This window comes from Bos mutus, chromosome 7 (assembly GCF_027580195.1).
Source record: "Bos mutus isolate GX-2022 chromosome 7, NWIPB_WYAK_1.1, whole genome shotgun sequence".
Classification (NCBI taxonomy): Eukaryota; Metazoa; Chordata; class Mammalia; order Artiodactyla; family Bovidae; genus Bos; species Bos mutus.
In genome coordinates this window covers 59,877,910-59,889,416 of record NC_091623.1, presented here as the reverse complement: position 1 = coordinate 59,889,416, position 11,507 = coordinate 59,877,910, and the positions used below count along the sequence as shown (strand labels likewise).

Below are 11,507 nucleotides of genomic sequence, written 5' to 3'. Positions count from 1 at the left end.
GCATTCCATGCTTGGATTTTCCCGGGGGCGTGGTTGCCTCGAGCTGGGTGCACGCGATGCAATACTTAGGTGCAAAAAGCGATGAGTGGCATTTTAGCTGAGACTATTATCCATATCTTAACAACTATGTCATTTTGCAAAGGGCCAACCACTTCTATGAAAAAGATATTACGATGTGAATAGAGTCTGTGGATTGTACTAAGATTAAAGTTTGATATGATGACTGACAGTACTAGGTCCGGGACAGGGAGAAGCGTACTTGGGACCTCTGGACTAGTTCTGCAGTCAGCTGTCTTTAATTATTTCTTAAAACAAAAAACCTTTCGAAAGCAGATATTAATCACCCACTTTTCCCATAAAGACAAATTCAGCGTCTACTACGCTAGGCATTGCTATAGGCTTTGTGGATAAAACAGTAAATAAAACACCTTATCAGCTCCATCACTCTAAGTGTTCTTACACTAGATATGCAGGTTTTTCTATGCTTCAGTTTCTTTATCTGCGCAATGGGATGATCAATACTACTTCTTTGTTTGAGGGAGAGTAAAATTCACTAAATAGATGTAGAGGGATTAGCACCGAGTCTGACACAGTTCTCAATACACCTCAGTTATTTCTAATTAGTTATCGTTACAATTATAGAACACATTTCAGGGACTGGTTTGCTGCATCACAAGCGTGGGAGCTAGGCGCTTTTCCACATGCGCAATCTCATTTTCTATTTCATTTTCTCTCCAGGGGGAGGCGCAGGAACACTATTTTGTATTTCTGTCCTGATATGACCCTAAGAAACCGTTGTATATCAGCTCTTCGACTCCAGGAAAAGAATTGGCATTTAATTTAGGATCTTTATTCTTTATAAAGAGCCCAGCCCAATGCCTGGAACACAGTAGGCGCAAGTAAGTATATCTTGCATCAGGTAATCATATTCTCATTAGTGTAAATAAATCCCCTTCAATAAATCTTCCCCTAAATTCACTCTGTCAAAAGAAGGGAGCCTGCAGTGATATCCCTGCGCTGGAAGAAGAAACAGTTGTGCCTCTGTACAAAGCTATGCAAGTTCGAATAGACTCTAAAATAAGACTGTCTTCTCTTATCCCTACAAAGGGCTTTACGCATTTTGTTTTGTAAAGCGCGGTCACAGCCCTGATTTCATTTAATCAAAGATTACTATCACGATCCCACGTTTAACCCAGGGGGAAACTGAGGCAGTAAGGCGCTGCTCCCTAAATATCTATTGAACGACCGAGACGCAGAGCTGCAGGCAGCCAAAGTCAATGCCCTAGCTCAATTCCGGGTATTCAAACACGTGCGCCTGTGTTCGTGTCAGGAACGTTTTATATTAGTTTTACCAGGCAAGCGCATGCACCCTTCGGGGGACGCCTTTTCAGCAGATGGGTATCCAGCTTCTCATTCTTAATAAATGTTTTATCTTAACCTTTTTTAATGTTTAAAGTGCACTCAGCATACAACGTGTGCTAGGTTCCGTCTGAGGCACTCGACAGCACCTCCTTGCAAAATAGAACATTTCAGAGAAGAAAAGCAAAGGTTTTCATTAATAGGGTTGAATTTGCTCGCAAGTGAATAGATTGTTTATTGGGAAATTCTAACTTAGTCTAAGTTAAAGAAGCTGGGGAGAGGAGGATGGCGAAATTTAAGACATCCTTCCCCGTACAGGGCTTCCCTGGTGGCTCAGATGGTAAAGAGCCTGCCTGCAGTGTGGGAGATCTGGGTTCAATCCCTGGATCAGGAAGATTCCCTAGCAAAGGAAATGGCAACCCACTCCAGTATTCTTGTCTGGAGAATCCCATGGACAGAGCAGCCTGGTAGGCTACAATCCACGGGGTTGCAAAGAGTCGGACACGACTGAGCGACCTCTCTTTCTACACTCTAACCCCCATGGGGAGGAGTTCCACCCTGAAGCTGTAGGGGTCGGGCCAGATGTTGGCAGAGGACAACTGCCCACCAGACCCAGAAACCTGGGGGAGAAGCAGAGCTTCAGCACAGAGAAAAAGCAGCCACAGCCAGGCTCTGGGTCTGCAGTAATAAATACCTGCGGGGGTAAAGGGCGGGGAGGAACCAAGAGAAAAAAGTAACCTCTGCAGGGAGGCTCTGCTGCGCATGCGCATGCTGCGGCGCAGGGAGGACAGGAAGGACCCCGGAGGCCCTGGCAGCGGCCCCTGCTGACCAAAGGCCGCCACTGCATGCCCCTTGCATCTGCCTTTGATGCTGTTGAAGGCTTATCACCACCTTTTAAATTTATTCGTTCATGTAATCTTCCCTACACCCCGGGTTTTGTGTGGCCTATTTTACGCAGGAGCAAAGTGAGGCTCAGAGAATTAATTTCCCCAAGGTCACACAGCTAATAAGGGTGGAACCAAGTGACTTTAAATTGTACGGTTGGAATATTACTCAACCTTAAAAAGGAAGGAAATTCTGACCCGGGCTACAACATGGATAAGACGACATTATGTTCAGTGAAATAAGCTGGAAGCAAATATTGCATAATTCTACCTATTGTCATTGTTTAGTCACTAAGTCATGTCCACGACCCCATGAGCTGTAGCCCACCAGGCTCCTCTGGCTATGCCATTTTCCAGGCAAGAATACTGGAGTGTGTTGCCATTTCCTTCTCCAGGGATCTTCCCCACCCAGGGTTCAAACCCGTATCTGCCTGCTTGCCAGGCGGATTCTTTACCACTGTGCTACCTGTGAAGCCTTAATTGTACCTGTACTCCTTAAAGGAGTCAAATGAAAAAGACAAGCAAAGTAGTGGGTGCCAGGAGCTGAGGGAAGGGGAACGGGAGTCAGTGTTTGAAGGGGACAGAGTTTCAGTTTGGAAAAATTGAAAAGTCATGGAGATGGATGATGCGGGTGGCTGCACAACAATGTGAATGTACGGAACACACTAAACTGCACGCTCAAAAATGATTAAAAAGGTCAATTTTACGTCATGTCTATTTTGCCACAATAAAAAAGGAATGGTTTAGTCAGGAAGCAACCCTGCCCCACTACTACTTCCTAGATGGATTTCAGATTTGGCTGACATTAAGACAGATATTGTGAATGTAGATTCAGCCCTCATGTCTGTGTGAACTTGGGCAAGTTACATAACTTCTCTGAGCCTCAAATTCTTCATGTAAAATGTTGAATAATAACAGAATCTGTTGAATTATGGGGATCTTGTGAAACTTAAATAAGTTAATATAAATAAAGCACCTAGGGACTTCCTTGGTGGTCCAATGGCTAAGACTCTGTGCTTCCAATGCAGGGACATGGGTTCCACCGCTGGTCAGGGAACTAGATTTCACGTGCCACAACTAAAGATCCCACATGCTACAGCTAAGACGGGACACAGCCAAATAAATAATTTTTTTTAAAAAGCACCTAGCACATTAAGCCCCATTGAAGAGTTTGCTCCTCTTATGGGCTAAACTGTGCCTGCTCCTCAACTCACATATTAAAGACTTAACACCCCAGGACCTCAGACTGTGAGTTTATTTGGAGACAGGGTTTGAAAGAGCCAATTAAGTTAAAATGAGGTCTTTAGGTACTAACTTAATGTGACACCAGTCATACTGGTGAGACTGTGGAAAGACAGGCCCAGAGGGAAACTGTGAAGACACAGAGAGAAGGCAGCCGTCTGCTAGCTATGGACAGAGGCCTCGGCAGAAACCAACCTTGCCAACATACCTCCATGTGCGACTTCTGACCTCCACAACTGTGAGACGATAAAGTTCTGCTGTGTGAGCCACCCAGTCTGTGGCATTTTGTTGTGACTGCCCCAGCAAACTGAAACAGCTGTCATTGTGGAATAAACACTAGATTTTATATATTGCAACCATTCCTTCTAGGAGCATTTATTAACACTTACTACATGCTGTACTGAAGAGAGCGAGGAACTCTCTTATATTTTGAGGCACAAAATTTAAACCGGGTGTTGGGTGCTCCAAAAAACTCAGTCCCAATGGTCATTATTATTTTTGACTGCACCATGTTGCATGTGAGGGTCTTATTGTTCCCCAACCAGGAATTGAACCCATGCTCCCTCGCATTAGAAGTACAGAGGCTTAACCAACTGGCCTGCCACGCAATCTCCCTGATGATGTTATTGTTGTTTAGTCTCTAAGTCGTGTCCAACTCATTACGACACCATGGACTGTAGCCCACCAGGCTCCCCTATCCGTGAGATTCTCCAGATAAGAATACTGGAGTGGGTAACCATTTCCTCCTCCAGGGGATCTTCCTGACCCAGGGATCGAATGGACGTCTCCTGCATTGGCAGGTGGATTCTTTACTACTGGGCCACCAGGAAATGCCCCTGATGATTACATTAAAAAAATTTTTTTGGCCATACTGTGCAGCATGTGGGATCTCATTTCCCCAACCAAGGATCGAACCCATGTCCCCTGCATTAGAAGCATGGAGTCTTAATCACAGGACCATCAGGGAAGCCCTCTGATGATTATATTTTAATATCACTTTTTAAAATTCAAATAGGTAGCCGCCGCCGTCGCTCTCCAACGCCAGCGCCGCCTCTAGCTCGCCGAGCTCCAGCCGAAGGAGAAGGTGGGTAAGTAAGGAGGTCTCTATACCATGGCTCGTACAAAGCAGACTGCCAGCAAATCGACCGGTGGTAAAGCACCGAGGAAGCAACTCGCTACAAAAGCCGCTCGCAAGAGTGCGCCCTCTACTGGAGGGGTGAAGAAACCTCATCGTTACAGGCCTGGTACTGTGGCACTCCGTGAAATTAGACGTTATCAGAAGTCCACTGAACTTCTGATTCGCAAACTTCCCTTCCAGCGTCTGGTGCGGGAAATTGCTCAGGACTTCAAAACAGATCTGCGCTTCCAGAGTGCAGCTATTGGTGCTTTGCAGGAGGCAAGTGAGGCCTATCTGGTTGGCCTTTTTGAAGACACCAACCTGTGTGCTATCCATGCCAAACGTGTAACAATTATACCAAAAGACATCCAGCTAGCACGCCGCATACGTGGAGAACGTGCTTAAGAATGATGGGAAACATTTCATTCTTTAAAAAAAAAAAATTCTCTTCTTCCTGTTATTGGTAGTTCTGAACGTTAGATATTTTTTTCCCATGGGGTCAAAAGGTACCTAAGTATATGATTGCAAGTGGAAAATAGGGGACAGAAATCAGGTATTGGCAGTTTTTCCATTTTCATTTGTGTGTGAATTTTTAATATAAATGCGGGGACATAAAGCATTAGTGAAAGTCAACATGTTTCAGTGAACAAGTTTCAGCAGTTCAACTTTATAACAATTATAAATAAACCTGTTAAATTTTTCTGGACAATGCCAGCATTTGGATTTTTTTAAAACAAGTAAATTTCTTATTGAATGCAAAAAAAAAAAAATTCAAATAAATGCAAAAACAGTCCATGACGACGAGGAAAGCACCCGACTTCTTCTTTTTTTTTTTTTTTTAATATTTATTTATTTGACTGCACCAGGTCTGAGTTGCCACACATAGGATCTTTAATCTTTGTGCGGTATGTAGGATCTTTTTAGTTGTGGTATGAAGGTTCTTTAGTTGCACACACAAACTCTTAGTTGGGGCATGTGGGATCTAATTCCGTGACCACCCTGCATTGGGAGTATGTAGTCTTAGCCATCGGAGAAGGCAATGGCACCCCACTCCAGTACTCTTGCCTGGAAAATCCATGGACAGAGGAGCCTGGTAGGCTGCAGTCCATGGGGTCGTGAAGAGTCGGACACGACTGAGCGACTTCACTTTCACTTTTCACTTTCATGCATTGGAAAAGGAAATGGCAACCCACTCCAGTGTTCTTGCCTGGAGAATCCCAGGGACCGGGAAGCCTGGTGGGCTGCCGTCTATGGGGTCGCACAGAGTCGGACACGACTGAAGCGACTTAGCAGCAGCAGCAGTCTTAGCCATTGCACCACCAGAGAAGTCCCAGCATCCGATTTTTTAAAGATAGGACCAGTTATTGTCGATTTCTCCTTTTGTCTCAGGATCCAGGATTACTGCAAACAGCTCAGGGTTAGGTAGTCCAGCTACACGCAGCAGGGATATTGTTGCATGGAATTTTCTGGAACAGCTTTAGGAAGGGGTATCGCTTCTCTGAATGATTGGACAGCTGAGTATAGGGAGGTCTGGCAGGTTGCATGGTGGGAATGGGCGGGCCAGCGCTGGTGCCTAAGATCACAGAACTGTGTCTAGGTCTCAGGGAGGAGCTTGGCCCCTTCCGGAGGTTCTGTTCAGATCCAGTTTACAGAGGTTAAAACTGAGACTCCTAGAGGGTAAGCGAAGGTGGGTCTGTTCTGGACTCTGCCTTTCTGAGGGCTCCAGTGGCCCCTTAGGGACTCTATTAGAGACCTGCTCAAACTGTTTTGCATTTCTTTGTTCCTAAACTGCCCCCTGGGACCTCCGGGCTGTGGGACTTTCCACCCGCCCCGCCCTTCCCCGCCTGCAAACACACCCATCAGCTCCGAAGCCAGGCTCAACCTTTTTGCAGGGAATCCCTGACATCCCTCCGGGCTCACCGCTGTTGGATCTAAGCAAATGTTTTCCTGGGAGCCTGCAAAGAAGTGAAGGAAAGTGAAAGTCGCTCAGTGGTGTCCCACTCTTTGCAACCCCATGGACTATACAGTCCATGAAATTCTCCAGGCCAGAATACTGGAGTGGGTGACCTTTACCTTCTCCAGGGGATCTTCCCAACCCAGGGATCTGAACCCAGGCCTCACACATTGTGGGTGGATTCCTTACCAACTGAGCCACCAGGGAAGCCCTGGGAGCCTGTGGTTGGGGGGAAAAAAGTCCCTGCCCTCTGGGGAGCTGACCCACTGGAGAAGGAAATAGTCAATTAGATATTTGCACAAATGGAACTTTCAAATTGTGCCAGGAAGGAGGGAGAATGAGAAATGGGGATCGAACAGAGAGGTTGGTGATCTAGCCTGGAGGAATCTCAGAGGGCTGCCTGGAGGAGGTGATTCCTGAAAGATGAGAAAACTACTGAACTAAAGTGGAGAGGGCAGGGCTCTGGTGGTCTAGGGGTTAAGACTCAGAGGGAGAGGAGGGGAGGGACCGGGAAGGGTGGCAAGGTTTGATGGGGGTGGGGACTAAGATCTGCATGCTTCCCAGAGTGGCTAAAAATTAAAAAAAAAAAAAAAAAAACCTTAAAAAATAGATTGAACAAAAATAAGACTTAAAAAAAAAAAAAGAAAAGAAAAATAGTTTAGAGGCGGGTTAGTCACTTAGTTGTATCTGACTCTTTGTGACCCCATGGACTGTAGCCCACCAGGCTCCTCTGTCCATTGGAATTCCCAGGCAAGAATACTGGAGTGGGTTGCCATTTCCTTCTCCAGAGGATCTTCCAGACCCAGGGATCGAACTCTTGTCTCCTGAATTGGCAGGTGAATGCTTGACCGCTGAGCTCCTAGGGAAGCCCTATACATAGTATACATATGTTTTATATATGTATGTATGTATGTTGTATATATGTGTTCTTTTAAAGACTGTTTTCCACTACAGGTTATTAAAAATACTGAATATAGTTCCCTGTGCTCTACAGTAGGTCCTTGTTGTTCATCTATTTTGTACATACTAGTGTGGATCTGTTAATGCCAAACTCCCAATTTATCCCTTCCCTCCCCCTTTCATAACCGTAAGTTTGCTTTCTTTTTATTTATTTATTTGGCTGCACTGGCACGAGGGATCCTTAGTTGCTTCATGTGGGATCCAGTTCCCTGACCAGGGATGGAAACCGGGCCCTCTGCATCGGGAGCACGGAGCCTTAGCCAGTGGACCACCAGAGAAGTCCCCATAAATTTGTTTTCTGTCTGAAGTTATGATTGAAGTTTAACCAATATACAGAAATAGCATAAGTCAAATATGTGAAATCTGATGCCTTTCACAAAGTAAAACACACACTAGTAACCCAATATGAAAATCAAGAACACAATGACCAGCCCTCAGAAACCCCAGAATTTCCCTTGTGTCTCTTCCGGTCACTGCTGTCCAAAGATTCCCACCATCATGTCTTCCAGTCACACAGATCTGGGATTGTTGTTGAGTTGCTAAGTTGTGTCCTTCTCTTTGTGATGCCATGGACTGTAGCACATCAGGCTTCCCTGTCCTTCACTATCTCCCAGAGTTTGCTCAAACTCATGTTCATTGTGTCGATGATGCCATCCAACCATCTTATCCTCTGTCACCCCCTTCTCCTCCTGCCCTCAACCTTTCCCAGAATCAGGTCTTTGCCAATGAGTCAGTTCTTCCCAACAGGTGGCCAAAGTCTAGCCTTCAACTAATTGGATGAGACCCACCCATATTAGGGAGGGGAATCTGCTTTCCTTAATAATACACTAACTTAAATACCAAAATCATGGAGAGGGAAATGGCAACCCACTCCAGTATTCTTGCCTGGGAAATCCCATGGACAGAGGAGCCTGGCGGGCTACCATCCATGGGGTCTCAAAGAGTCAGACACAACTTCAACAATAACAACAAACACACAATCAGGCAGATTGTGATTTGGGAAAATACCTTTGCTGGAAATGTGGCATAAAATGGAGGGTGAAGTGATCTAATGATATGGAATGTATCACATCAGGTGACCAAAGTATTGGAGTTTCAGCTTCAGCATCAGTCCTTCCAGTGAGTATTCCTTTAGGATTTCCTTTAGGATTGACTGGTTTGATGTCTTTGTTATCCAAGGGACTCTCAAGAGTCTTCTCCAGCACTGCAGTTCAAAAGCATCAATCCTTTGGCGATCAAACTCTTTATGGTCCAATTCTCACAGCCATACATGACTACTGGAAAAACCATAGCTTTGTCTGTATAGACCTTTGTCGGCAAAGTGATGTCTCTGCTTTTTAAGACGCTGTCAGATCTGGAGAGGGGGGAAATTTTTGATTTTCATACATGTTGAATCATGTAGCATGGCCTCTTTGGAATCTGGCTTCTTGCACTTGAAATTCATATGAAGCTTTGTCCATGTTTTAGAGGGCTGGACTTTGCCTAACCTCACTGCTCTGTTCTCTTTCTGAGACCCCGGCATAATTTCCTTATCCGTTTCACTGTTGTTGGGAATTTGGGTTGTTTCCAGCTTGGGGTGGTTATGACTAACTCAGTTATGGAACATTCTAGCACGTGTCCCGACAACGTTTCTGCTGGGTACACCCCTAGGAGTGGGATTGCTGAGTCATGCATGGTGCCTGATTGCAGTTTGAGTGGATATATCCGTTCACCGAAGCGCAAACCAGGACGGTTTTGAAAGCAAAAGGGATACTCATTTATTTATGCCAGGATAAAAATGATAACACCTGGTTTACAGGAGGGTTGTAAACCAGACTTATCCCAGACCCCTGGGATGTGTGGTTACCCCAGGGTGTAAGGGAGCATCTGAGTGAAAACCCCAGTGAGCAGAACCCTGACACTTCCCATGTCTGATGTAAGCCTCATTTTAAGATGGAACATGTAATCATCACCCTCTTGGCCTTCCAAGAGCCAGCTCACTGGAAAAGACCCTGATGCTGGGAAAGATTGAAGACAAAAGGAGAAGGGGGAGGCAGAGGATGAGATGGTTGAATGGCATCACCGACTCAGTGGACATGAATCTGAGCAAACTCTGGAAGATAGTGGGGGACAGAGGAGCCTGGCATGCTGCAGCCCATGGGGTTGCAAAGAGTCAAGTCTGACGCGATTTAGCGACTGAACAGCAATAGTAACAATCCTTGCCCTACACCACAGGATCAAACCCTGGAGCGAGTTTTCCCCCAGGGGATACTAGGCCATGTCTGGGGACATTTGTAGTTGTCACAACTGGTGGGGCTCTTGGCATCAAGTAGGTGGGGGCTAGGGAGGCTGCTCCACACCCCACAATGCCCAGGACGGCCCCACAGACAACGATCTTGCCCCAGTGTCCACAGCGTCAAGACTGAGAAAAACTGTATATTTGATTTTTTAAATATTTATCTTGGTTGATTTTTTAAAATATTATGTATTTGGCTGCACTGGGTCTTAGTTGAGGCATATGGGATCTAGTTCCCTGTTGTTCTTCAGTTGCTAAGCCGTGTCTGACTCTGCGACCCCATGGACTGCAGCACGCCAGGCTCCTCTGTCCTCTACTATCTCCCAGTACTTGCTCAAACTCATATTTACTGAATATTGGTGATGCTATCTAACCATCTCATCCTCAGCCACCCCTTTCTCCTGCCCTCAATCTTTCCCAGCATCAGGGTCTTTTCCAGTGTGTTGGCTCTTCACATCAGGTGCCCAAGGTACTGGAGCTTCAGCTTCAGCATCAGTTCTTCCAATGAATATTCAGGGTCGATTTCCTTTAGGACTGACTGTTTTGATCTCTTTGCAATCCTGACCAGGGATCAAACCCAGTTCCCCAGTATTGGGTGCACGGAATCTTAACCACTGGACCACCAGGAAAGTCCCAATATATTTAAATGATAAACACAGTCTAAATTTTTAGAATGCAGATGGTATTCATTCATCCAACACACACTTAGTGAGCACCTCCTGCCTTCCAGGCATTGAGTGAGGTGCTGGGGACAAAGAACAAGCATCCTTGTCTAAGTGGGGTTTATATTGTAGTGAGGGATGGCAGGGAGGTCAGTAAATAAATATTGTTGTTGTTCAGTCACTAAGTTGTGTCTGACTCTTTGTGACCCCATGGACAGAAACAGGCCAGGCTTCCCTGCCCTTCATTGTCTCCTGGAGTTTGCTCACACTCATGTCCATTGAGTCGCTGATGTCATCCAATCATCTCATCCTCTGTCGCCCCCTTTTCCTATGTAATATGTCAAATAGTGAGAAGTGTTGTGGAGGGAAGTGAAATAGGATTAGGGAACATTGTTGAAGTTCTGGGGGCAGATGGTAGCAAATATCCTGTATAATGTGTAAGATGGGAATACCAGACCACCTGACCTGCATCTTGAGTAATCTGTATGCAGATCAGGAAGCAACAGTTAGCCCGGGACATGGAACAACAGACTGGTTCCAAATAGGGAAAGGAGTACGTCAAGGGCTTCCCTGGTGGCTCAGAGGGTAAAGGGTCTGCCTGCAATGCGGGAGACCCGAGTTAGATCCCTGGGTCGGGAAGACCCCCTGGGGAAGGAAATGGCAACCTCCTCCAGTATTCTTGCCTGGAGAATCCCATGGACAGAGCAGCCTGGTAGGCTACAATCCATGGGGTTGCAAGGAGTTGGACACGACTGAGTGACTTCATTTCACTTTAAGGCTGTATATTGTCACTCTTCTTGTTTAACTTCTATGCAGAGTACATCATGAGAAACACTGGGCTGATGAAGCACAAGCTGGAATCAAGATTGCCGGGAGAAATATCAATAACCTCAGATATGCAGATGACACCCCCTTATGGCAGAAAGTGAAGAAGAACTATAGAGCTTCTTGATGAAAGTGAAAGAGGAGAGTGAAAAGTTGGCTTAAAGCTCAACATTCAGAAAACGAAGATCATGGCATCTGGTCCCATCACTTATGGCAAATAGATGGGGAA

The 11,507-nt window shown here is 45.7% G+C and overlaps 1 protein-coding gene across 1 annotated transcript; it reads left to right on the top strand.

Annotated features, from left to right (window-relative positions):
• The first annotated feature begins 4,524 nt into the window (after nucleotides 1-4,524).
• On the top strand, nucleotides 4,525-5,007 carry LOC138988634 (histone H3.3A-like). The gene has a single exon (XM_070374837.1). It carries the CDS (start codon nucleotides 4,597-4,599, stop codon nucleotides 5,005-5,007), a length of 411 nt encoding a protein of 136 aa, XP_070230938.1. The 5' UTR covers nucleotides 4,525-4,596.
• The last annotated feature ends 6,500 nt before the right edge of the window (nucleotides 5,008-11,507 follow it).